General features: G+C 39.4%; 4 protein-coding genes across 27 annotated transcripts in view; 2 read left to right on the plus strand and 2 right to left on the minus strand.

The window, feature by feature from the left end:
- On the minus strand, positions 1-3,942 carry LOC124429227 (E3 ubiquitin-protein ligase RNF181). Its single transcript, XM_046974240.1, has 2 exons — positions 3,637-3,942; positions 1-3,569 (listed from the first exon to the last, which is right to left on the minus strand). The coding sequence occupies exons 1-2, from the start codon at positions 3,940-3,942 to the stop codon at positions 3,435-3,437; spliced, it is 441 nt and encodes a 146-aa protein (XP_046830196.1). The 3' UTR covers positions 1-3,434.
- LOC124429220 (carboxypeptidase Q-like) lies at positions 3,804-6,905 on the plus strand. Of its 6 annotated transcripts, none has more exons than XR_006943393.1 (8): positions 3,839-3,972; positions 4,603-5,012; positions 5,099-5,249; positions 5,329-5,578; positions 5,682-5,922; positions 5,990-6,172; positions 6,248-6,597; positions 6,685-6,905. XR_006943393.1 is itself a non-coding variant. In XM_046974216.1 (7 exons), the coding sequence occupies exons 2-7, from the start codon at positions 4,654-4,656 to the stop codon at positions 6,513-6,515; spliced, it is 1,452 nt and encodes a 483-aa protein (XP_046830172.1). In that variant the 5' UTR covers positions 3,804-3,930; positions 4,603-4,653; the 3' UTR covers positions 6,516-6,905. The 6 variants fall into 6 exon arrangements, 4 of the variants coding, with proteins under 4 accessions (XP_046830172.1, XP_046830169.1, XP_046830171.1 ...); XR_006943394.1 differs by having other exon boundaries at positions 6,712-6,905; XM_046974216.1 differs by having other exon boundaries at positions 3,804-3,930; positions 6,248-6,905.
- The window catches only part of LOC124429215 (protein unc-80 homolog), a 21,108-nt gene continuing 570 nt past the window's right edge, over positions 6,587-27,124 (minus strand). Inside the window, exons 2-50 of one of the 19 annotated variants that reach the window (XM_046974197.1) lie at positions 26,929-27,031; positions 26,785-26,833; positions 26,574-26,600; positions 26,370-26,390; positions 26,139-26,284; positions 25,839-25,986; positions 25,510-25,741; positions 25,330-25,433; positions 25,162-25,245; positions 24,949-25,026; positions 24,749-24,888; positions 24,393-24,641; positions 24,132-24,307; positions 23,867-24,054; positions 23,630-23,772; positions 22,918-22,947; positions 21,696-21,825; positions 21,375-21,566; positions 21,076-21,217; positions 20,607-20,987; positions 20,489-20,533; positions 19,950-20,395; positions 19,686-19,893; positions 19,431-19,575; positions 19,189-19,298; positions 18,928-19,118; positions 18,623-18,838; positions 18,092-18,497; positions 17,746-18,000; positions 17,144-17,636; positions 16,431-17,064; positions 16,140-16,320; positions 15,799-15,977; positions 15,474-15,722; positions 15,086-15,359; positions 14,689-14,993; positions 14,183-14,608; positions 13,889-14,107; positions 13,663-13,808; positions 13,167-13,503; positions 12,751-13,071; positions 12,414-12,672; positions 12,080-12,289; positions 11,630-11,980; positions 11,249-11,530; positions 11,064-11,159; positions 9,260-9,382; positions 7,860-8,008; positions 6,587-7,737 (exon numbers count right to left, since the gene is read on the minus strand). In XM_046974197.1, coding sequence (XP_046830153.1) covers positions 7,213-7,737; positions 7,860-8,008; positions 9,260-9,382; positions 11,064-11,159; positions 11,249-11,530; positions 11,630-11,980; positions 12,080-12,289; positions 12,414-12,672; positions 12,751-13,071; positions 13,167-13,503; positions 13,663-13,808; positions 13,889-14,107; positions 14,183-14,608; positions 14,689-14,993; positions 15,086-15,359; positions 15,474-15,722; positions 15,799-15,977; positions 16,140-16,320; positions 16,431-17,064; positions 17,144-17,636; positions 17,746-18,000; positions 18,092-18,497; positions 18,623-18,838; positions 18,928-19,118; positions 19,189-19,298; positions 19,431-19,575; positions 19,686-19,893; positions 19,950-20,395; positions 20,489-20,533; positions 20,607-20,987; positions 21,076-21,217; positions 21,375-21,566; positions 21,696-21,825; positions 22,918-22,947; positions 23,630-23,772; positions 23,867-24,054; positions 24,132-24,307; positions 24,393-24,641; positions 24,749-24,888; positions 24,949-25,026; positions 25,162-25,245; positions 25,330-25,433; positions 25,510-25,741; positions 25,839-25,986; positions 26,139-26,284; positions 26,370-26,390; positions 26,574-26,600; positions 26,785-26,833; positions 26,929-27,014 — 10,527 coding nt within the window. In that variant the 5' untranslated portion in view covers positions 27,015-27,031 and the 3' untranslated portion in view covers positions 6,587-7,212. The other 18 variants (XM_046974196.1, XM_046974188.1, XM_046974195.1 and 15 more) reach the window with 18 other exon arrangements.
- The window catches only part of LOC124429225, a 3,928-nt gene continuing 3,395 nt past the window's right edge, over positions 26,592-27,124 (plus strand). Inside the window, exon 1 of the mRNA XM_046974236.1 lies at positions 26,592-26,704. The gene's annotated coding sequence lies outside the window, so the exon portion shown is untranslated. The remainder of the gene's footprint in view (positions 26,705-27,124) is intronic.

The following is a 27,124-nucleotide window of genomic DNA, read 5'->3' on the forward strand; positions in this document are numbered from 1 at the left end:
ATAAAATTGAGAGCGAGAGAGAGAGAGAGAGAGAGAGAGAGAGAGAGAGAGAGAGAGAGAGAGAGAGAAGGAAGAAGTGGATGTGCGTGTGAGAGCGTGAGCTAGAGGGAAGGAGGCGACCGAAACGCGCGAACGCAGATCAAAAGTAAACTTAAAATATGGTAGTAGTATCGTTAAAGAAAATAAAAAAAAAAAAAAAAAGAAAAAAAACAATTAAGCGAGGGGAAGAGGTTTTAGCATATCAGCGTGTCGAGCTTTTAGGGTGGCACGATAGCGTGAAACGACGATCGCGCACGCGACACGACACACGCATTAGAAGAAAGAAAAAGAGAAAGAAAGAAAGAAAGAAAGAAAGAAAAAAAAGAGAAATAATAAAATTTGCGGACTTAATAAATGATGTAGTGCGTAAATTGTGTTTAGAGAAAGAAATAAGACGTTTGATGTCGATGAGATTCGAAGAGAAGAAGGAGGACGGAGAGGAGAAAGAGAGGGTGAGAGGGTGTAGAGGTTTGGAGGAGGAGAAAAGGTGAAGAGGCGTGGGATGGAGGGGGGCGGGGGGAAGCATGCGCGTTTCGTAAAAACTTTTTGGCCTTCCTTTCTTTCTTCCTATCTTCTTCCTTCTTAATCTCCCACTTCTACCGTTCCACCTTCCCTCGCTCCCTCCTACCCTCCACGAGAGGATGTGCAATTTTTTCGCGGAGAAAGAAAAAATCGTCGTTGTTCCTCGACGAGAAGAAAAAATTTCCGCGATCCGTGCCGTGAACGACCGGTGGAATTTCAAAGCCGATTTTCCGAACTCGAACTACGCTCCTTCGGTATGTTCCTTTAAGAAATGGTGCGACGTGCACGAAAACAGTTTGTTATTACAATAATAATGAGAACTTACCTTTTTTCCTTTCTTGCCTTTGGACTCGGGGATGCTACGAGGAGATGATTAATGAGAATGTCAGAAAGTTCGTCCTCGTGCATCGAACGGAAAAGAGGACAAATTCTACCGGTTCGCGTGCACGTTAGGTACAAGGAATAATAAATAATGAAGATTTGTTATAACGTAATTGTCGGCGGTTTTTTTTTTGTTTTTTTTTTTTTTCTTTTTTTCTTTTTTTCAAGAGCGACAACAGAGCGGAAGAGCGAGGGAAAGAGGCGAGAGAGGCGGGACCGATTTGCACGACGGACCGGAATTTTGGGAACGATGAAAGCGCGAACGCGTGACATGCCATTTTTGAATTATTATTTTCATAAGGAACATGTAATATAATATTAATAATGTATATCGATATGACGAATTAACAGCATCATCGCGAGCTATGATCTCACACGATACTCACAGCGCGCGCACACGCACACAATCACAAACACACGCACGCATACTGACAGACAGACAAAGGCACACGCATCATGTACACGTGCGCGACGATGATGATGATTAATATTATTATTATTACAATTATTATGGTTATCGATTATAATTATTATTATAAACAAGAAAAAAAAGATACTAAAATACATTATATAAAATAAAGATAATTAATCCTTACGTTAGGAGGCTAAACGCATACTACAACGTGTTTGAAGTATAAATAAAGCAAAAAAAGCGAAGAAAAGGAATTTACATTAAGAGACACACTTTGGAATTAGCATGCATACACACACACACACACACACACACGTCCACGTACACATGACACGCGCACCAAGAAGAAGTCCTGGGTGACATAAATCAACGTCGTACATTTATACTATATCAAGACTAGGACACGGTGAAATATATAAAATGTAGAGAATTTTTGAACGTACCTCGTGGGAACCTGAATTTCGTCGAGGATCGTGTGACGATATCATGACGAAACTTTGAAGCTAATTTCTGTCGTCTCGTTCCAAGCGTAAGTTTATGCGAGAGTCGAAAAGACGGAGGGAGTCAGTGGATTCGCGAACGTGGAATCAAAAAAAAAAAAAAGAACTCATTATACTCCTAGGACTTTCTCTCTGTACACTTGGATAAAGGAGAAAGAAAAAAGGACGAATCGTTGGATGTGATATAGGAACGATAACTCTAATGAAATCGTTGTCACGTATCGGTAGACGAAGGAAGGTTCCCCGACGTTCGTATTTTCGCGCCACAGACGTGTTCCCGTATTCGGACATTGTTTGGGTTCGTCTTTTTCATTTTCGTTCTTTCTTATGTATAATATACGCCGAGCCGAAAAAAAAGTTCTCTGTACGACGTATCTTATCCCACTTGGAGCTCGCATACAGACTACATAAAAAGAAAAAAGAAAAAAGAAAAAAAAAAAGAAAAAAAAATCTAGCTATTACGGACATGGCCACTAGCAGAGAAAAAAAATGTACCATTCAGATAGTTTATTATTAAAGAAACGGTAATCATTATAGGTATATTAACGACATTATTTATATTATTACGCATATTATATAAATAATTAATAAACGAGATACTAACCTTAGGGTGAAGTATTCGCAAATGGAAGAATTTTGGAAAAGGCCGCGTTCAAAAGGAAGAATTTTGTGGCGCGGCGGCGCGACGTGCCATTCTATTGGAAATGGCATTATCGACGAGAATAAAAAAAAAAAAGAAAAAAAAAAAGAAAAAAAAAATAAATTAAAAGAAAAGAAAAGAAAAGAAAAAAAAAAATAAATAAATAAATCGCCAATTACTTTAACTTTGACAGTACTATTATTTATTTGTATATGCCGAACGATTATGCCGTTTTCAGCGCGACATATTTTGGCGATTCTCTTTGCTGGTATAAAGATTCATATGGTGGTCGCGTTCCAGGGTTTAAAAACGGACAACTATAATAACGGGAGAAAGAGAGAAAGAGAGATAGAGACAATTAAAAAGAAAAAAAGAAAAAAAAAAAAAAAAGAAAAAAAAAAAAGAATAAATGAACAAAATAAAAACCAGAAGTTTCTATACTTTTTACGGAGATTGTTATAGTCTAAGCGCACACTGATCAAGGCATTCGTCGCTCGGCAAAACATAATACAATTATTAATATAAAATTTATAACAGAAATAAAATAAATGAAGTTAATAAATATGTACACTGTATAATAAACATTATTTCCTATTAATAATCATTGGCTTTTTATTGGCCACCTTATTTTTAATAACTTACAAATTAATTACTTTCTTACACGAACGTCTTCAACGTTATCATAATATTTTTATCAATGGTACACCTTTTGATTTCGTCCTCGTTATAATAAGTACATAAATATATAAGGACAATGTAAAAAGAATAGTTTTTGCAGAGAAAAGTATTTTCTCTGGGGGAAATTAACCGACCGTCGAAAACGTCAGAATCGCGAATATTACCGACGTTAAGATATTATGAAAATATCTTTACTCGTGCTCGTTGAATAACTTGGTAACACAAATTAATTAACTTGTTGTCAATTAACCGTGTAAATTCGCTACATGAACATAGAATTATGTAAAGTCTCGAGATCTTTTTCCCTTTGTACGGATCTCTTTTTTTCCTTTCTATACATTTCATAGTCCTCGTCATCGGTCGGTAGCTCGTATCTACAGAGCGGACACGAATTCGTCTGAAAGTAGAGGTTAGAAATTATTCCGATAGTCATCGAAATCATCGTTTGCCCAAAGGTTGCGTACCTTTTCCAACCACGGAATAATGCAATCCTTGTGAAAGGTGTGACGGCAAGGTAAAGTTTTTACCAAATTACCCATTTCGAATTCTTTTATACAAACGGGACACTGTTTTGATTCGCTCGAAGAAATTTTAATGTCTTCTAGAGTATTCAGTGCTTCTTTCGATGCAGGTGGCGGCAATCTTGTGTCTTGATCGAGCAATCCCCAAATACCTGAATCTCTGAGCAATCGGGCCATATGTATTAGATGATTCGGTGCTTCGCCATCACCCAACGGCGTCCAGCCCATTTCTTCGAAGTAGTCCGACATTTTATTCGAACGGCCTACCGCGATCACCCTGTAATTCTCTACTCCGATATCTTTCGTGACTGTGACACGGCAAAAATCTTCGCGATCTTACTGACCGTACATCGAAACGTCGGTCCATAGATAATTGTTATATAGACGCGAATAAATATAGATAACACAGGAAGGAACGGTGATCGTTTTTCAAACTAAATCTATCGTTAACTTAAACCGGTGCCAAGCTTGGTTGGTAAGGTACCAACAGTCAGCAAACTACTGACGGTCGGGAAAGCTATCGATTAAAGGATCTTACATCTTTGATAATAAAGTGTCAATTGGATAGTTCGATTAATAGTAGTAGTATACGTTGGACGATGTCAAGGGAGGTGCATAGGATTTATGATCCAATATATCCGGTGAATCACACAGTTTGCTCCAGAGAAAATCAGTAGTATACATTGAGCTCTTGTGGAAAGCGGCTGTCTCCCATTAGTAGTCAGTTCTTTTACGATGTCTCGTTAATATAGGATCATAAAAGTAGGCAGACAAACAAAACGCAGCGTTAGTTATCGCCCTTTCTATCTCTACCTAATTTAATTTTTTTCTCTCCTTATATATATATATATATATATATATATATATATATATATGTGTGTGTGTGTGTGTGTGGGCGCGTGTTTGCAGATAATCGAATTAATAACTTAACGCTCGAGAGAGAAGGGCGGAACAGTTACGATGCGGATTATCGGGAAATGTTTTATGTTGTATATTTGTATATTGCTCCTATCGCAAAGAATCGGAAAAGCAGAGACCAAGGATAACGAAGTAGACGAATGCAGTAGTTTTCCGAGTGATTTAAAAAACGAGATTAAAGCGTATGAACCGTTGGTACATAATATTGTAAACGAAGCTCTCAACGGTACTTTTAAGGGACGAACATGGCAAGAGTTGGCCGATTTTGTAGATAAGTTTGGTCCAAGATTATCCGGCACGCAGATTTTAGAAGATTCGATCGATTATGTTTTAAATAAATCGCAGTCATATAAATTGGAAAATGTTCACGGTGAAACAGTCAAAGTACCTCATTGGGTTAGGTATGTAAAGTAGTAACAAAGTTAAGAGAAGAATACAAAGATAAATTCGTTTCATTTCGTTAATTTCTTCCGAGACAACGTTTCAGAGGTTTCGAAGCTGCGACACTTTTACGGCCAAGAAATAAGAGCATTTCTATCCTAGGACTAGGATATAGCGTTGGTACTCCGGACGAAGGGATAACAGCTGATGCTATTGTCGTAAATAGTTTTGCCGAACTCAAAAGTAGAGCAAAAGAGGTACTAAATGAAAGAGTTTTCTAAAGGTCGTCCCGATTATAATGACAAATGCTTAGCTATTTTCATGGGTTTATATCAGGTACCCGGCAAAATAGTCGTATTTAACGAAAAATATGTTTCGTACGGTGAAACTGTGAAATATCGTTCGTCTGGTGCGACGAAAGCTGCTGAATTCGGCGCAGTGGCAGCTCTTATTAGATCGGTGACACCGTTATCTCTGTACACACCTCATACTGGCATGCAGACGTATGCCAAGAACGTCACCAAGATTCCAGTGGCTTGTATTACGATCGAGGATGCCACCCTTTTGAGAAGGATGTCGAATAGAGGTAAACAAAGTTACAAGAGTATTAATATATTTGTGTGCGTGTGTATTGTCATCCACGTTCGTCGACTCAAGCACTTCTTCTTAATCTCCGTTCCCTTTTACAGGCGAAAACATAGTAATACGTTTGAAAATGGAAGCAAAAAATCTGCCTGATAAAGAATCGAGAAATGTCGTGGCTGAACTAACTGGTACTGATAAGCCAGAAGGTGTTGTCGTATTGTCAGGACATATAGACAGCTGGGACGTTGGCGATGGCGCGATGGACGATGGAGGTGGTGCTTTTATTTCCTGGAATGCTTTACAATTATTGAAACAGCTCAATTATCGACCTCGCAGGACTATCAGGTAATTAATAAAAAATACATTCTACATTTACAAACAACAATGTTGTTAAAATAATTCGATACGTTAGGATGATTATGTGGACTGCCGAAGAATTGGGAATAATCGGAGCGCAACATTACATAAAAGAGCACAAAGCTGACGAAAGAAATTTGCAATTTGTGATGGAATCGGACATTGGAACATTTATTCCTTTGGGTATAGAATATACTGGAACGCCATACGTGGGATGTGTTCTGCGAGAGATTTTGGGGTAAACGATTATCATTATCTTATCTTATTCCATGGATATCGAAACGTTTATCAAAAATTTATCTGTCCATTGAAGACTTATGTCCCCTTTGGGAGAGATGAAAGTGCGGACACCAAATGCTGGACCCGATATAGAATATTGGATAAAGGCTGGCGTCCCTGGTGGATCTCTTTGGAACAAAAACGATAAATACTTTTACTATCATCACAGTAACGCGGACACTATGCTGGTGGAAGATCCAGAATCTCTTGACATGGGAACAGCTTTATTTGCAGCTGTATCTTACGTCTTAGCAGACCTTAGTATCGATCTACCTCGGCACAATTCACTCGGAGAAAGTTAAATTTCAATTTGCTAAAGTATAAAATACTCTAACAAGGGAGAAATATAGAAACAAGTTATTATATGCTAATATTTATCAGCAGGTACATACATTTTATCTTTATTCTGAAATTTAACGTCTCCCATATCTATGCTGTAATAGAGCAACAAATCGTACAAACATATTTTAGGCCATTCCAGCCTAATCGTCATTTTAGAGTTCACCGTATGTGTGCGCACATTTTATCGGTATAACAAATACTTGGACGAGACGTACTTGGGCTATTATCGCTCGTATAATTTAAATTGGTCTTTCCGCACAACGGAGAATACACGAAACGTATACGATCTTCTAAATCCTTGTAATCTTTATCTCCTTCTCTCGGAGAAATATATAATGCAATTAACTCAGGTTATAACCTAAGATTATTTCATACTTTATATTCCGAGTACATCCTAGATACTTTTCCTACCCGTTCCTGTATTTATTTCTTAACTCGTTGATACATTTTCGTTTACTTATTAAATTAGGACAGCTAAAGAACACCGTCCACTTGAAATATAACATTTGTATTTTACGATCATATAATGATCCCGGATAACTTAACTGATAATAACTTGTCTATTAATGCGCTTATCTTCTTCTTTTACACATCGTCGTTAGGAGCAAGAGATAAAGTGTTAGGATTAGAACGTCTAAGAAAACTGGTATTTATCATTTATATTAACGTATCCTCGTCCTGATTCGGGAAAACCATAAGAAGAGAATGTTGGGACATTGTTTTCTCGCCGTTACTGCCGTTAATTGAACAATCGGGCGAACTACCGTCAAAGGCCATGTAATTAGTGGTGGTACTACTGGTCGAAGGAATGTCGTTTAAATCTGGCGATGCCAGCGGTGGTTGTGCATGAGTATTGTTGACGCTCTCCAGGTGCATGCTATAGGATTCACGATAACCGGATGTGCTTGAAGTGTCCTCATCCCAAGAAACGTCCGACATTTGGGGATGAAGGTGATGATGGTGATAATAGTAGTGGTGCTGCTGAAGTTGTAACGCGTGGAATTGTTGTTGATCCATATTGTTACCCCTATCACCGTCCGATTGTCGAATAGACAAGCTACGCCTTGAGCGAATTGAGGAAGAGTCAGAAGGTATGCTAAAGACAGAGGGCTCCATTGCTGGAGTCAATGGTGCCTGAACTGTACTATGGTTGCTTGGCATATCCTTTTCTTCTTGCTTCATCTGTTATAAAATAATTTATAGAGATAATTTATCATGTATAATTTCTTTAGCTTTACATAATTATCGATAAAGGATCGCTTAATTAATCTCTGATACTAAATGAATAAATTTATAAATAATACCTCAACGTGAGATTTTCGACTCTTTCTCAGGCGGAACGTCCTCTTGCTTTGTCCCATGGAGCGTTGCAATCGAGGCCTGTCTGGACGGGACTCGCCTGAGCTGTCTTCGTTCGGACTGTTCGGGCTCAATTGACTCGTTACAGTCTCCCCTAACAAGACACACCAGTTACACCTCTTACATTCGTATCCTCGTACAAATTTATTCTACGCTCTATCTACTCATGCTGATGTTGGAATAGATCTTTAAAATATATTTCAGCGTAACAATCGAGATTATGTCAGAATTTTTAATACATGGCACACTAGCTCTACTTGAGTTATTTATCTCTTATTAACAGGCATGAATTTTATTAAATCATATTGATTATTTATCTCTATCTTATTTATATACGCGTGACTCTTTGTTTCTTCTTCGATTAAACTTTGTTCACGCAATTTTTCTCGTCAGCTAAGAATCGACAGTAAGCGGAAGCACCATGTGCTGAATATGTAACAAAGCCATCATATATATATATATATATATATATATATATATATATATATATATGAAAAAATATTTATATACATATATTTACACGCTCCCACACACACACACACACACATGTAGCAAAGAGAGTAAAGAAAAGGTTGAGTCACGTTAAATATCTCCAACAATATTGATAATTATAATCAGTGGCATCAAATAATCCATACACGGGATAGTGATTCATGATATACATGCGTATGAATAAAGTTCACAGTTCACTCTATTAAATTAGGATTAATGCGGCACGTGTTATATTCTTACTACTTTAAAGTTTTATAAGCAATCATTGGAAGAGTTCACTTTGTTTCTTGAACTTTGGTACTTGAAAAAAGATCTTGCGTTTTTAATTCTTCGTGCTCTACTCTTAATTCTTCTTAGGTTCTATCGTCTTCATGCAAATACATTTTATGTATATACATATATATATATATATATATATATATATATATATTTTTTTTTTTCCCCTATCTAACACTCTCACGATTAGATTAGATATTTTACCAAGTATTAGAGCATGTAGATATGTATGTGCAAAGTATCGTTAAGTGCAAAGACATACCTTTTTCTTCGACTATCATCAAAATTGCTTTTGAAAAGGTCTATTTATCTAACAGACAGACAATTAAAAGTTAGAGTACAAGTTACTTGCCTTTGCATAATCAAAATCTTCATGAGGACGTCGAATCGATCGAAAAGATTTAAGTTATCGACATACGTTTAAATACGGGATAACTGACGGTATGCAAAATTGGCACTAGTGTATAATTATAATTTGTGCCGTGTCATTATTCAAGGAAAACGGAATCATCATCTCCCGTACGAATCGCCGGTCTAAAATTTACGTATCAAAATAAAGCAGGGAGATGGGATTTACCTGATGAGTTTCTATACTCTACAGAAGATACAAAGCGCAGTTTTGGCGCCTTTTGATGAAGTAATATAGGATGAGGCTTAACATGGTTACGTTCATCGCTAGTAGAAGATGGTTGGGATCTATCTGAAACATGCCACATCGAACATCTAATATGAGGGGAGAGATGACAAAACGAACGAATCAAGCGATCAACCGCGAATTGAGATATAAAGACTAGACCTTCTAAAGAATCCCAATTTATCGGTAGTCCTATCGATTGTTAACCCTACCAACCGAATTTTAATGCTAATAAGCCGGGATACTCCACGTCGTTACATACGTAAAACAGAATTAGGAATTATACGACGAAGAAATGTTAGATGACAGACGTGTAAATGGATATTCCCATAAGTAATCCCTACGGTGTTGCTTCGATCGCGATTGATTTAAAAAGCATGTTTTCGTGTCGTGTGCTTTAAGTAAAGCAATAGGGTCGCTTCAAAGCAAGTAATATTGTATATACAAGTATAATTCTTGTCGTTAATAAGAATGATGATAAGCATTCGAGAGTAGGGGAGGGAGAGAGAGAGACAGAGAGAGAGAGAGAGAGAGAGAGAGAGAGAGAGAGAGAACGAAGATGCATTAAGAATGTTTGTCACGAGTACAATGCAAAATATAATTGATAACATATGCATTTTGATAGAGACCCATGTCAGTGATTCGTTAGAAAGAAGAAAGAGAAAGCGCAATAAAGTCGAAGCAACTACGTAGTAGAGAACGGACTACGCAACGATAAATAGGAGGTACCAACTGTTGGACATTACCATTGTCTAAATACTGTTATGTAATAAGTTCGGTGAGGTCGAATTTACTATGTAAATTGTCTGATAGAGAAAGAGAGAGAGAAAGGGTGGGCTGGGGGGGAGGGGGGAGCAAAAAACAGAGTGATATTTTATAAATTGATTTTGACCGTGAAATGACTTTGGCAACGATCATCATGAAAGCTATATAGCGTCGTATAAATAATTATATACACATCGTTAGAAGCCGTTTCACGGCAACATTTACCTGGACAGTATTGCATATGAGGTGAAAAGAAAAGAAAGGAAAAGAAAAAGAAATAAAAAGGGAAGCAAGGTATGACAAGATTGCGAAAAATGAAAAGCGTGAAAAGAGTTACACATTTTAGCGGGGTATAAATATATAGATCGTAGATCGTATCAGAATTTATTGACTTAGAATCGGTCTGCTTACCTTCGTTCCCTAGCTAGCAATGAAAGGCAACGCAATGATAAATGTGTCAATCATACGACCGAACAGAGAGGCCCAAACGAACGAATTAAATTCGAATGAACATTCGACGAGCCACTCGATATAAGAAAACACTCCTGACGCTTCTTTTCGGGTTGAACTCTTTCTTTTGTCTTTAATTTTGAAGATTCCGTTTTTTTCTGTTTTCTTTTTTTTTCTTTCTTTCTTTCTTTTTTTTTTTTTTTTTTTTTTTTTCTTTCTAAAGAGAAAAAGCCTCGTTGCAAGCCTCGCTGTAACGGAGTGAACGTGAAACGATGCGGATTGCCATGAAAAGCTATACGCTTAGAAATAAGACGGAACCGACTGTTCTTGAGAAAACGAAATTTAAACCGCAGTGTTCTATAGACAATGGCTCGATCCAACTGTGGTAAGTGTAATTATCATACTGGCCCGTTATGTTCACGACGTAATGGCTAAATATATTTGCTTGCAGAGGCTTGCGGCTGCATTGATAGAATTCAATACCCGATAATAATATATTAAGGTATCTCGCTCGAAAAGATATATGGAATACCTGTGGGGGCTTGTCGTTCGCCGTTTAATTCTCCGATGGCCATGTCATTTGTCTCGCGTAATGTCGAAGATCCTATGCTGACACTCGAAATAGATCCTAGTATTAATAATGGAACGTCAAGTAATAATAAAAAATGGAGTAACGGTAGACTGAGGAGTCGTTATTAGAAATAAATGAATACGTACCACGAGCAATCTGTGTACCATTCGACGGGGTATATATTTGCATAGGTGCTGACATCTTAACGGTGCTACTCGAGTGGCCCGTTTGTAGAGCGGAATGAGGTATCGATTGAGATACGGCCGAATGAGATATCGGAGTTTCCGCTGGGGTCCGATTCATGTGAGTTCGAGATCCCAAATCGCCGGTTAATAGTTCAATCAGTAAAGATGGTCTCTGAGTACGAGGTTGACCCTCGGTCGCATGCATATCCGCGACGCTTCGTTTTGGCTCCGGTTGTAGTTCATCTGAATAAGTACGCATGTCGATAATACGATCGGTTATAATTTATACAGCTCGTATCATTTAAACGATTGAAAATTACGATATGTTTATATGTTACCAACCGAATCGCCGATTTTCTATTTCCTCTTTCAAATCCTTCAGCTCGTGAATTAGGTCTGTCAGGAGAGTTCCACGAGATTTAGGCACGGTCGTAGCATTGCCGTTGATTTTCTCACGTATGATACTATGCATAGTCCTTTCGTGATCGGAAATAGGCGTTTGTCCAACCTTGTGGACAATGAACGGCAACATTTGGATATATAGGGCCGTCCGGTGAGTAACGACGAATTCTATAAAGTTCCACAAGTATATGGACGCCTCATTTCGTTTGTTTAGCAAGCGCATGGTACGCAAGATCTTTGGCCATTCGATCTTTAATTCCGTTTCAAAGCATATCGTCATAATCTTAAGGGCTACGATAATGAAACATAATGATCAATGATGTACTGCCATCGGATATACAAATTTGTCAAGTTTTTAATCAAAGCCGCGATCGGTATTGTTTACCTCACCTAAGAAGGCAACCTGATACAAAGTTAATGACGTTTTAGTTAACGTTTTCGAATCTCTTGCTGCGAACGTTAAACTACCGGGTCTTGCATCCGTAGTGGTTTTTAACGTCTGAACGGTTAATGGTATTGTCTTCGTAGTCGGAGGCCATAGGGTATTCAGTACCGCTGTTAACGCAAAACTTATATCCGTCTGTCTCAATTTTGGAACATCTGGGAAGAATCGTTAAAAACGAATATTGCTTATATTTCGTTCCAATCCAAGAAAAAGGTTAAAACATTCGTGCAGACACACATATGTATATATATATATATATATATACTATGTCGTTTTTACCTTTTCGCCCGGTTCCAACGCGTAAGAATAATGGTATCAATAGATTGAGTAGCATATTCTCCGTCTTTGTCTGATTGGAAAACATAGCTTGGCCATTACATACATTTTCCAAAGAGTAACCCTCGCCAAGAGAAATCACATGTAACGCTATTAGACGTAAGACAGTTGAACAAAAATATTGCGGAGGTATTTTACTCATTAAAGCTGCCGATGATGCAGAGGTTACGTCTTCGGCAGGAGTATCGCCGATAATTAGAGACTGTAAATTTATAACCATAAATAAGTCGGCAATACTTTCGACGATCAATATTATTCTCATTAATTCATTTAGTACCACCTGACATGTACTCAGTAGAGTTTTCAAATATTGAAAGTGCGCTATATAGGGGCACCTTGCGAGGGTCTCATAAACGCCTTTCAAAAGATCGCTGGCCGCGGTCCAGTCGGTATTTCGTCTGATCGACGCCTTTTTATGTATCTTGCTGAAGGTCTTGTCAAGTCTACGTAAAATAATTGTCAATGCTGGTCTCATGTCGTCGTTTGACCATTCGGTGGATGGTAAAACGTCGTTCATGTATCTCCTTAAACCACGGCATCCCATCGTTCCAGAATCGTAAGGGGAAATTTTTAAAAGGCTGTGGGCAATATCAGCTAATCGCTATAAGACAAAGGTTACAATTTAGGTTATTCAAACGGCCATTTTCACGCTTTATATGACACCTCCTGTTATATACGGGATAAGCTTTTACATACCACGTGACATTTTGAGTCGAGTAACTCGATCGTTTTACCATCTTGAGACTTTTTATTCAATTCGGTCAAGCGTACGGAAGAACGGGCAACGAATTCGCTCACCATATTGAGTAAAGTATCGCGCGGTCTCCTAAATTCATTTTTATGCGAACTCTCGGCATCGTCGTCGCGATCGTAGAAATTTCGCACTTTCGAATGTTCGATGTGGGCTTGGCCCTTTGTGGGATGCGTTTCGTCCTCAAAATCTACGCAACCCGGCGAGTAAGGACCTTTACCATAATTTCTTTGACTGGATCCCTTGTGTTCGGGGCTAGACTTTTGTGGTCCGTTATAATATCTGGGTAGGAGGGTGTTTTGCGTGATACGACATATATATATATATATATATATATATATATATATATATATACATATACACATAATGTATACACATATATACAACACATATAAATGTATTGGACCGTGATATTAGTGCATAACCGCTTGCAGTACTTACTTGGTTAGTGCCTCCGAATTATTAACCAACGTTTTAACCGCTATAGCCAATTGATTAATTATTTCTTTTTCGGTTTTTCCTTCCTTGTTGTAAGTAGGAGATTGAATTTGTTGGACGTAACACGGCAATATTGCTTCTAGTATTATCTACGAATAAAATGTCAGATCGATACGCTTCGATTTAATCAATTCCTTAAAATATCATCGATTCGATAATATTCCCTTACAAGCATTTGTTGTCCCCGAATGGAGTCCGCGGCATAAGCAATAACCATGACACAGAGTGATATGCAATCTAGTACAGTAACCATTTCATTCTCGTCGTGATAACAAAAGTCAATGGCTTTTAAAGGCTTCTCTTCCTTGACAAGTTCTCCGATATTTAAAGGATCGGGCGATGGCGTTTCCAAACTCAGTAAAAGGTTGAACAGACACGTCGAGGGTACCTATGAAATTAACGATCATCTTCAATCCTTATAATTGTTATAAAGAGTTTACGACGTAACATTAATAAAAATTACTTTGTGAGCTTCTCCGTGGACACTTGTCTCGTCGGTATCCAATATCGTCGATACGCTTCCAAACATTTGAAGGATAAACGGTTTTCTGTTCATCAAGTAAAATTGCTTAACGGCGTATTCTACCGTAGTAGTTACCAATTTGTTAGCTTGATGAGTCGCGTACAATTGCAGCAACGTTGGCATTATCAAGAGATAGCCATTTGTTGAAAATATATTTTTAAAATTATGCGCGGCATTTATGTAGGTGGCGATAACGTATCGTAAAATGCACGAGTCCTCGCTATGAAGGATAACGGCGCCGTTTAACACGTTGAGGAATAAATGGATGTCCCCGGAGTAAGCAAAGTTCCCGGCCATTGCCTCGAACATCCTGGCTATCAGTCTAACCCACATGAATTTGTGCATCACGTCTAATCCAAGTAGCTCCTGTAATTACGCTTATTTAAATTAAAGAAGAACGCATACGATAACTTTCATTGTTGATCATCAAAATATATTTTACATACTCTGCCTATCTCACCACCCTTGTAAAGATCCAAATCTGCTTCCAAAGCTTTTCTAGGAAACGATGGTAATTTCATAAGTTCCTCGTGCAGAAATACGACTCTTTGTACGACCATGTCAACGTTCTTCAATATTGCCCATGTCAATAGAACTTTACCAATTTCGACGAATTTGTGAACAAGCTCTTGTCGCTGAAGCGCATTGAATGCATCTTCTGGTTTCATATGAACCAATTCAATTTGTGGATACTGAGATCTTTTAAAAAAGTAATAATCCCGAACGTACGACGATGGATTGTGTATCTGATCTAGAAATATGTAAAACGATCAAAAATGCCGAAAATTATGGACAGTTGTTATTTCAATACACATGTTATATTCAATAATAATATATCTTTACGTGTTTTATAATCTACAAGGAAGTATTCTTTGTGCTTTGGCTCTTCGATTCCAAAAAAATCCAACGATTCTCGGAGTATCTGACAAAACTGTGTATCTTCTTGTACCGGAAATTGGGACGGTATACCAGTAGCGTCAGGATCCTGGGGACCGTGAACAATAATCTTTTTTGCCGAAGGAACGTTTGCGGTTAGCAAAATCGAAGCGTCGCATTGTTCTTTGCGAAGGATTTGTTTGAGATCTTTGAACATTATACCGTGTACACTGTGGACGACCTGGACACAGGGCGATATATACATACACACTCACACACACACATATATATATATATATATATATATATATATATATATGTACACACATGCGCGCGCGCGCGCGCGGTAACGTACCATCCATAAAATAGATAGAGCAGTGCCGATCAATTTCTGGCCTTCCTCGTGAGGTGAACGAACGTAGAACATCACATAACCTATAATGTAATTGTACAAAGCGAACGCTGCTTGCTGCGGTAACTTTGGGACAAATCTAATAAGGTGTCGTAGAATTTTAAACATCAATTCTTGCTTGTCCCTTGTAAGGCGTTCCAAAACGTAACGAAGGAAGAGCGCACTATCTTCTACAAGACATCCCCAGATTACCTAATAATTATAAACCTTATAATCGTTATATTTCGCTGGAATAATACGAACGAATGACCATTTCTAAGGATAATACCTGATACGCAACTTCATAAACAGCATTCCCATCGTCGGACACGGCGGCGTTATCCAATAAATTTATTATTTGAACGATAGCGGAACACAAAGAGGATGGAAACAATGACAGAGCTGATTGACCATGATGCTGAGTATTTCTTGGCATCGCCTCAGCACCGTCCTCATCTCCAACGTTACCTAACAACATTACCGCATAACCCCTTACATACACGTAATTTACATGTAAGGAGAGGAAAATGGAGGGCAACATATCTATGTCTAATTAAAAATTATCATACAATATATATATATATATATATATATGTGTGTGTGTGTGTGTGTGTGTGTGTGTGTGTGTACCTTCGTCGTGATCATCCCCCACCGGACTAGGTTCGTAGGCTGCTTGAACGGTAATCGGTATCGTTGTTATCAGAAAATTTTCCCTTTCCTCTCTCTTCTTATCGTCTTGCGCCTGTAGAGCTTTCTTTATTAACTCGGTCTGTTGTTTCTTTCGTGTTTTAGTCGCCGTAACCAATGATCTCTGTTATATCGAAAGCACAAAGGCATTGAATATAAAGGGGTCGAAATGATAAGTCGATTGAAATTTTGTAAAATATTTCATCGGACTGCCATTATATACAATGGACCTACGTGACGCTCCTGATTGATGGTGACCTCTTCGACCTTCGTTTTAACTTGAGGCATCCAAGGTGGATCGACAACTGGTAAAGACTCAATTCCAATTTTCGGAGATGGCAAGGTAAATTCTATCCCTGGCGGTGGAACTTTGAAAGTCATATGGGCCGCCTCTTCCATTCTAGGCCACACCTGATAACGCAATTTCCACAATACTTGAAATCTCAATATAGCATTTATTCGCACCGACGAATTACTGTGTTGAAGACCGTTGTTCATTATTTCGCTGGCCTGATTCGGCGCTCTTACAGCCGCTACTATAAAAAGGGACGCCGCGGAAGCCGCCACTTCTTGATTGGATTCCAAAAGGAGTTCCCACGCGACTGGTAGAACGTCGACGAACAGATCTTCGGTCATAACAACCGCACCTTTTACCAGAGTCGCTATAGGGGCGTGAAAAGCATTTTTTACTTGTGTCTTAATGTACTTTAGGATAGGTGGTGTCTCAGTTTCGGCGTCTCCTTTTCCCTTGATATTTTTCGACGACTCCTTCCCTTTATCCCCAGAGTCTTGATCCGCCAGGTCCTTCGACGAGTCCCTTTGATACAATCGACCCGACTGTGATCCCGACTCGAGATTCTTCTCGATTCTTAAAACGTAACGCACCCTTATTTAACTCGCCGAACGCCATAGATTTTATTTTTTACAATGTCGAAATTGAAACTCACTTGTACTTTCGTCCTACGCTGTCTTTTCTTTTGACGGGCGACACTTGGGTGCTAGTCTGCTCGGATACCTTACGACTTCGTTTCTCTTTCTTGCCGTCCTCTTTTTTCTCGGTATCGATGTCGAACATACCCGTACCATTAAGTATCCCAAATTCCTCGCCGTAAATCTTCCTTACGGACTTGATCAGTCTGCTGCTGGCACGCATTTGACGGCGATGGCAAAATGGATGGCAAAAGTTTTGATGGGAGCAATAAAAATTAAAAGAATTCGAAACTTGCACGAGCACCTTCATCCAAGGAAAATTTTTATTGGTTTCGTCTGTTTCATTACTGTCGCTAGGGCTTTCCGGGGGCTGATCGTCGCTTAAAATACCGGGTGACTCCTCCCCGCTGACCTCTCCGCCTAAACCACCGGGCTCGGAGGTGTCGCTTCTGTCGGACAATGAACTCACTTTTCTCTTCGATTGTATCGAATCGGCCCGTTTAACCGTATCTACGTAAACGGAAACATCGCGTCAGCCATATGTTTGCTCCTTCATCGAAAAAAAAAAAAAAAAAACTGCGATTGTTAAATTCACCCCAAAAAAGTGATTTCTCCTTACATGCTTCGCACTCGGTGTCCTTGCCCTCTTTGGTCCCACGGCGTAGTTTTAAGCTCCTCTTCTTAAATGAACCAGTGGTGGTACCCCCGGTACCACGGCGCAATAAAAATGGCTTACCCTGGGGCGCCTGAGACCGCTTGCCCTTATCCTTATCAACGTTCGGTCCTTCCTCACCCTGAATCGTCACTGTAGATTTGCTACTTCCTTCCGACTCGTTGTCAGGCTCATAAAGAACGAAGCTGATCTTGCGTTCGGCTGATAATATCGAAATAAGGTCGTATCGTTCGTCGTAACTATAATTATACTTGTTGCGTTAATTCGACGTCAAAAAGCACGTTGTACTCACCGGTCACTTCGCGATCGCCAGCTATCGATTGAAGACTTTGGGCGGACGTTTGAGAGTGGCCCATCGACGATAGGGCTACGCTCCATCTTCGATTCGCCTCTTTGCTATGCATTCTCTCCCAAGGTGGCGGTCGTTCCTTCGTTAATAGCTTATTGGACTTTGGTAACGTCTGATAGGTTTCCCTAAGAAAGGCCGTTATCTCCAATAGAAGTATACAAGCGACAAGGCGCAATGCTACAGGACACTGTGATCCATAGCTATTTATGCTAGCTTCGTCAAGAAAATCCTCCTCTTCGTCTTCGATGATTAAATCACGTTGCTTGTTTTCATCGGAAACCATTGCTATTACCTGATCGACGTTTTGCTTTTCCTCGATCAATAGTTCCTCCAGTCTCGCGCCTATTGCCTGTTAAAAATTATCCTATCAATATGTCACTATGCTACAAAGTTCTTTTCATTCGTTGACAATATCCTAATGTGCCAAAATATTATATCGAAATATTATATCCAATTATACAAATCGAGAGAGACCTCCGCCCACTGATAAAATAATTTTCCCGCTGTTCTCTGCAATACGTGGATTCGCCTAAGTGCTGACGATGCATTACGATTATTAATCGGCACCGACGGTCGGAACATGGGAAAGTTCAATTTCATCCACGTTGGCCAATGCCCTTTGTTACACTGATGAACGAGGTGGGCGCATTCCAATATCAAACAGGCACGGGCGACTACTGGCGCGTAAGGCTAGACAAAGAAATAAAGTGATAATAATTGTTCTGATTCTTCCTTATTACTATTTCCTATATATAATCTTATTACTATGATTATCTTACTAGGTCTAATATAGCTGCCATCAAATGGTGATCGGGTACGGAGCCAGGTTGGCACGTTTCCAATAGGAAAGAAAACCTCAGCATTCCATCGTAGATGGCCGTGCGAGGTACTAATCTTCTTTCTTTCAAAACGACAAATTCTGATTCCCTCGAAGCTTCGCCCAATTCCATGGAATTTCTTCTGCTAAAATCTATTCACGGGAATGGGCTTTCATTTAGTTTTCATATCTTAAGGAAGAATAAAAAGAAAAAGATACTCACAGATACCGGCTGGCTCTTCTAAACTTTCCTTTTTCTTGCTCTTACCAAAACCAATTTTATTCCATTGATCTTCCATTCGGCGCCTTGCCTTTTGTAGGGTATGTCCAACCCTACATATTAAAGGTTCAGCTCATTTTGTCTTTTTTCTTTTTTTTCTTTTGTTTTTTTTTCCAATGAAAATTCTACTCACTTAGGCCTATCTCCCTCTCTCTTTCGTTGAAATATATTTTCAAGATGCTTACCCGCGACTAGTTCGGGACGTATTACGGTGATGCCCGTAATAATGTAGACTCGGTTGTCTTACGAAACTACCGTCCGTGGGTGATTCGCTGCTTTCATGACTGTCCGTGGAATCGGTCCTACCGTACTCCTTTCGAAACCAATTCACTGTTAACCAAATCAAGCTCGTTGTTAACGAAAAGAGAAAGATTTCTCTTCTGAGAAATAGGAAAGAAAAGAAAAAAAGAAAAAAGAAAAAGAAAATCGGTGTAACTGACCAATACCACCGATTTGAAAACGAGTTGACTTTCGTATCTTTCCTGATCCTAAACAGGATTCTCCGATTCCTAAGTTGCGTTCGCTCTGTCTAGGCGTCAATACGTGCTGTTTCTTACGCAAATTCCCCAATGGGCTCTGGCTTATTTTCGTATTCTCCTCGTTCAATTCAGTTTCAAGTAGGCTCTGCAGAGAGATCCGGGAAAAAATCTATATCGAATGAATTAGAAATTAAACGCAGTGATGATAGAAACGACAAAACCTACTGCGCAAGTCGAGGAAGTACTTCTCTTCTTGAAAAGAAATTTTCTGGTGCCTCTGTCGTCTACCGTGTAACAGGTATCGCCACCAATATCCGCGTGCTCCTCCAAATCGGATTGGTGTATGTGCCTGATGACGCGTGTTGTTTGAACCTTGCTATTGCAACGTTTGTTGGGACGATCGGTGGAATCTAAAATGCCGCTCAAGGCCACACGCCGAAATATACCACCGTGAGCTTCCTTAACATAAGTCATGAATTGCCTCAGATCGCAATAAACCCCTATATTTTCTTGGGACTTTAATTCTTTCGTAGAGTTTACGAAGCGAGTAACAAGGGTCTTGAAAACGCAATTCATTATTTGGCCCTCGATTCCGCGAACGCCGTGGCTACCTGTCCCGTAGGATGCGTTTACCGGTGCGATATTTGTACTTCCTGTAGTTGTCGTCGTTCCTATTGTGTGAGACGCAGTAGTCGCACTAGTACCAACGTTACTAGAAACGGTGCCGCCCATCATACCGGCGCCAAAATTCGTCGCGTACCCACCTTGAGATGCCGCGTCCGGTGACTTGTTGGAGCCTCGTTTCTGATCTATTAGGCATTTTATAACTGATCAGCGATACTCGAAGGAGTATCCTTCTCTCTTCCGTTTGAATTTACTCACTCAGTGGAGATAGCAAGGAAGTTGGATCGACGCAGAAGCCAACGTAAGCATGAAAAAAGTCTAGGATTTCCGTGATCGGTTGTTCGCGTATCATTGTCTTGAGGAACTTGGAAAATTGCTTGAAACTCGCTCGATGTAATTTTCCCAATATCGTTTGTCCCTGAGAACGACAAAAGTCCGCGTGTGGTCCGTGTATTCCCTCGGAGCATCCGTGCGGGCAACCCAAATGCTTCAGTACTCTGATAACGCAGTTCATTAAAAGATTATGGGCCGTTGGTTTATGATTCCCATCGGAATCGTGCCTGCGATCTTGTTCGTTCGTTGTTGAGGGAGAGTCCTGCTTTCGTACGGATTCCGTTTTCTCCATTCCCGTGCCCGAGCCTAACGATACGATATTATCATTATTATCGACGACATTTGTTTTCTTCTTTCATGTCTTTTCTACGGATACAGATGTACTATATCGTACCGGGATTACTACCCATAGACTCGTCTCTAAGACATTGCTTCATCACTCCCATGTCCATTAACAGTTCAACGAGGTTTAAAATATTTTCGCAGACGCGAACCGTGCAACAGGTATTGTCACGCAATGCGATCGAATTAACGGCCTGAAAAAAAAAAAAAAAAAAAAAAAAAAAAACAAGAAAAAAGAAGAAAAAAGAAGATGAAAAATAAAAGGAAAAGGGTGATAGTTTTTTCTCCCAATATTATCAATATTTATAATTGTATGCCAAAGGGTAGAAATTTTAATCTCGGCGCTTTTACCTTCAAGACCACTTGGTAATCGATGTCACCCTCTTTGGTGATATAACAACCTGAACCAGGAGCTTCTGGCACCTCGTCGCTCATATAAGTTATATTAGAATCCGTTTGAGATCTCGTTAGGCTCGGCTTTCTCTCAAAGTCCAATCTCCCACCTTGCATACCGATAGCATCCAATTGACTGTCGATCGATCCCTTTTCGAAATAATTAATATAAATGTGGATGTATCACAAAATCCATTATGTTATTGAAAATGTTATATAAAGTGTAGTAGATGTAACCGACGAGAGAGAGAGAGAGAGAACAAGCTGCATGATTCTTACCTGACGTTTCATATAATCTGGTGACGGAGTAGGCGTGTGTTCCGTGACGGTGATGATAGGGTTTGGTGCGGTGTAGGATTGACTATAAAATCGACCTTGTTTCCTCTCGATACGCGTGTCACCAATGTACCTAGGTGATTTAGGATCGATCAGAAAGTTATCGCGATAAAAATATTTCGTATTACCCCATGCCACACTAGCCAAAAACGAGAGCCCTAAACAAGCACTACAACCTTAATCTACTATCGTGTGCCTCTTGTTCCGCGAAGCATGCTCGACATTCTTTTCACTTTTTTTTTTCCTTCTTCTCCATTTATTCCTCTTCCTTTTCTTCCTTTTTTACATTTAATCTCATTATCTCATTATTGCTTCAAATTCGATAAACGTGATTTCAGACTACGCAAGTGCTATAAATTACCTATTTGTTCAATAAAATGTATATACCCATCTCGACGAACTTTCTGATCGAATTTGAAGCAACGTCGATTGAATCATCTAATTGCATGCACTAGTATGTACAAATTGCCATTAAATGGTAAAACCATTTCTTTTTCTTTTTTTCTTTTTTTCTTTTTTTCTTTTTTTTCCCTCTATTTAAACGTATAACGTAGCGTATAACGTAGCGACAAATGCATGGTATGGCGGTAAATTTGCAAAAGCGCGATGATCAGTGATGCTTTCTGTTGGCTGTTGGGAAGCGAGTATCTTTTTTTTCTTTTTTCTTTTTCACAAAAAATGGACGTCGGCTTCGTTACACGCACTGTGCACTTGGGGAATGAGAATATCTATAATCAAAAATGCTTTATGGTTTCTGTTGTGTAAGCGAATAGTGTGGAACTAAAAATTGATAATTATGTAGGTGTTTTCAGTGTGCGACAGACAACCCCCCCCCCCCCCCCCCCCCGGCCCTGGGAATCAAGAGACCGAGAGACCAAAACTATGTACGAAAGGGCACACGATAGTGAGAGACAGGCAGACAGACAGTGAAAGAGAGAGAGAGAGAGAGAGAGAGAGAGAGAGAGAGAGAGAGAAAAGTAAAGGGACGTGATGCATTGTCTCGGATACCAAGTAAAAGTGCTGATGTGCGAGTTTGTTTCTTATTTTGTGTGACTATGTTTCAGGAATAACTGTGCGCCCTACCGGAAGCGAGAAGCTCGTAAAAGAAGCAGTGTGAACCGAACTGGCAGTACGTAACTTCCTCCGAGTGACGTTAATGACTTACCCTCCCGCGGTCAGCTCGTTAATCAAGCAGCTGAGCACGAGTTCGGGGGTGAAAGGGCGAACGAGAGAGAGAGAGAGAGAGAAAAGAGACACATACAGAGAAAGACATTACGCACAAGTTCTTACGATAGGCTTATCAATATGTAAGCACTGATTTTATAGGACTCTTGACCGCTTGTCTATTCGGTCGTATGAGCCCTTCAGCGTTAGGGTATAAGAATTGTTTCAATCATTAATTAAAACTAATCAGATTGAATTATTTTCTCATGTCAAGTTGTATCTTTTGATAATATCCCAGTTTTATGTATGATCTTTCAAAAACAACAATCGAATACCCAATGCTGATCATAGTCTACATGAAATAATTACTGTCGCTCTAACGAAACGCTTATCTTTTTTGCAAACAGCCTAAGCGCAACGAAAAGTCCTTTCTTTCCGCTAGGACATTATTAACTCGAATCTTTTAATATTTTATCCTAGTCTACGCAGTACATACATACATACATACATACATACATACATACAATGAAGAAAATTGTTAGATAGTGTTATTAGAAACAAATGCCTACCTATATATGCATGTATAATATATACCGTATATACGTATGGACCAACGAGTAAAGTCAAAAGTTAAAGAGAGAAAAATCGTATAAAATACAATAGAAGAAACGAAAATCTAGAGTCTTTAGAAGCACGCAAATAGCTAAGCCTACCTCAAACTTGGCATGCTCTTTCCTTTAATTAAATTAGTTGGATGCTTTATATGATCGACGTCTTTCGCTTCGAAGATTTTCGAACTCGTTGATGTTGGTCTCGTCAAGTGGTCGTCACCCGTATCAAGGCTCCTGTGACATTCCTGATACATGAAAAAAGAGAATGAAAGTACATTGTGTGTGTGGGTGTGTGTGTATGTGTGTGTACGACCCTCGAAAAAAGGGATTTAAGATTACCTGTTCGAATAGCATCTTGTGCTCTTCCTGACCAATCTTTTCAAGGGCTTTCTCCGATTTTGACAATATCTTTGTCTCGACGAAAGCTTTGAGATCGGCCATTTTCATACGTTTTTTCGTCTTTTCGCTAGCACGTCTCGTGTGGCTTGATTCTCCGTCGTGACCTTTGCAAGTTAGGCACGGTAATTCTGAAAATGTCCCGAACTCTGTACGATAATGGATAGAGGGACGAACTACCATGTGTATGTTAGTGTTTTATATATACCCGCCAGCAAAGAAACATCTCGTACTTCTGGAATCTCTATGAAATCTTTCGAAACGTCTTTCTTTTTGCTCTCGGGACTCTGATAAATAGAGACCTCGATCTTTGGTATTGGCAAGGAATTACTACGTCGACGAGGCATCTGTTGCACTGAACTCTCCTCATTTATTCTGCGCAATCTGCGGTGCAAATAGTTTTTAACTCATTCATAAATTTTCTCATTAGCTAGCATACGAAACCGTCAATGATATTATTATAACAGACCGATGATATAAAAACTGCAAGGCCCAATATACTCCTTCTTCTTGCCACTGAGATACGAAGAGACATCTAAGAACAGCTACGTCAAGAAACGTTGCTGCCCGAATGTCAACCTCGAGAATATGATCAGCCGTCTGACCTGACGTATCGGACGGCGAGCTTTGATGTTGACCCGACGTTTTTGAATTACTTTTCTCTTTTTCCGCCTCTTTCTCTGTCTTAGATGCCTTTTCTTCTTTCTCCTTGTCCGTACTGCAAATGTTATATCGCCCTCTTATTTCATCCAAAAATTAACCGAGAATATTAGCTTCAATATTTATCGAATAATTAATACAATATTATTATCGAAAAGGATAAACCTCGCTCTTTGAGAGGGCTTCCTGTAATATTGCCTGCAACTATCCAATCCGGAAATTGCTGTTACTTTCTCTATCGTAAGGGTAGATTTCGATGAACCGGTACTTCTACCCATGGCAACGTGAAATATGCTGGTTTCATCCTGCGTCGGTAACAGACATATTTTATCTCGCAAAACTTTAATTGCGATTAATTAACTCACGGCGAATATAGTTGACACTTCTTTTACCCCGTCGATTCCTCTATCGGACTCGCCCAGTGACGACAATCTGAATATAACCTAGGGATGTAGAGAAACAAGAAAAAAAAAGAAAAGGAGTGAGAGTTTGATACGCTTTAGAAAAAAAAAAAAAAAAAAAAAGAAACATCTGTGGATGCATCAGAGACGCAACAAAGAGTGATATGTTTCATTTACCACGTGTTCATCTTCGGCACCTGAATTCTCTTCGGGTATTGTTTCCGGAAATGCAGTATCCTTTGGCGAAGATACCCAAGGACTCTATCGAAAAGCAAACATTCTCGTTTTCGTTCCTTAATAATATTATAAGTATGATGAACGATCTGTTTATCGGCCAAAACTTACTTCCTCGTCCTGCTTTTTCTCCACACTCTGAGAAACATTCTGAGAAATATTATTCTGATCGGTCAATGTATTACCCACCGATTGACTAAGTGGGCTCTCGCTGTCTGCAATTAGAACACGTTACTACATATCGGTTAACCAGGGGAAGGAATTATTTTCGTGTCGTTGATCGTTACTCACTTCCACCGACGAAAACATCGTCCGGCATTTGATGATGTTGAACGAATTTAAAAGAACGATTCCACAATACGCGAGGCTTTACCCGGCAATGGGCCGTGAAACAGGCTGTATCGGGATGCCGACATTCGTACATCGCAGTCCATATCTTTAATCCGTTTTCCAGTCGCAAATTTGTCTTGAAATCGATATCCTTTAAATAATTGCAGAGCGGAGCGAAGAGATAGACGAACAGCTGGAAGAATATCGTAAACAAATCGTGTCCATCGTTCCATTAGTAATGGCATGAAAGGAAAGTAACGATTTTGAGTAAGCGTTTGATTGTGCCTTACCGTCATCGTCGGTATCGAGAATAAATAATGGAAAGGATTTCCTGAATCGACGTCGGGTTCGGCACATTCCTCGGCGGCATCAAGTAGGATCCAATGAAGGATATAAAGAAGTGTCGTTTCCATTGCACCGAGACTTTGAAGATCCTTCCTTAAAGAGCAACGATAAGAAGAGGGAGCGTTTGCGTGAAAAGCGGTGCCAAGTGTAATGCCAGTGTGACCGTTAAAAAGAGATGCGGGGGCGCGCGGGGGTGGGGGGGGGGAGAGAGAAAAGGAAAAATGTACGAGGACGAAAGTGCTCACCTATTGTGCAAAAGATTGGCTGTCGCGTGGAGAACGTACGGTAGTGCTGCCTGAATCAAACGCCAACGTGGCACTGCGCCCAATATTATGCTCAACGACGGCGTCAGATCATTGTGGAGATTTTGGACCAACACTTTCTCTAGAGACTACGCGAGTAGAAATAAGCGCCGTACGAGATAAACTTTTATTCTTGTCGGAAGAACTCACAAATTTTCATTTCAACATACTGACCGTGCAGGCTTCCTTCATCTCCTGATTATATATATACATACATATATATATATATATATATATATACATATATATATACACACGTATATATAAAAAAAGAGGCAAGGAAGAGCAATTAATATTGATTAATTGATTGATCGATCGATCGATCGATTGATTCAACATTTATTATATTAATTTGAATGGGTCTCTTAGTGAACTTACGTGATGGCCTGGCACGTGTTGACAGAACTGAAGTTAGAGATGGCCACGAGCAGGGGTGGCCGCGTGAAAAGAATTAGAAAAGAAAGGAAAAAAGAGATCAAACCGGGGAACTTATTTTTAACTTATCTAAGGTAATTGTTCCATGACTCGTTCAATATCTAAAATAAGATCTATCTAATTTTTTGATAAGCTTTCGATCGAAAGATATTACCGTGCAGGATGCTTCATGTAATTTTCCAAGTTTCATTCGTATGAAAGGCCTGGAACGTTGCATCTATTTAAGAAATTTCTCCTCGAGCAAGATCCATTTTCTTTTTCATCTCAGGATAAGGAAGTTTAATTAAAGTTATCGTACCTTAACTGTCGCCAGAGGAACATCTGCACTGGAATAGGTAGAGTGTGTTCATTGAGGCTCCCATTGATGGATCTACGTCTTTCCATATTATTCTTGGAGTAACCTGTAAAACGTGTTTACGTTTTGCGTAACGGACTACGTCTACGACACACGTACTGCTAATAGAAAATCGATCAATCCCGTCGGCATGACTTTC

This window comes from Vespa crabro, chromosome 14, assembly GCF_910589235.1.
Source record: "Vespa crabro chromosome 14, iyVesCrab1.2, whole genome shotgun sequence".
NCBI lineage: Eukaryota > Metazoa > Arthropoda > Insecta > Hymenoptera > Vespidae > Vespa > Vespa crabro.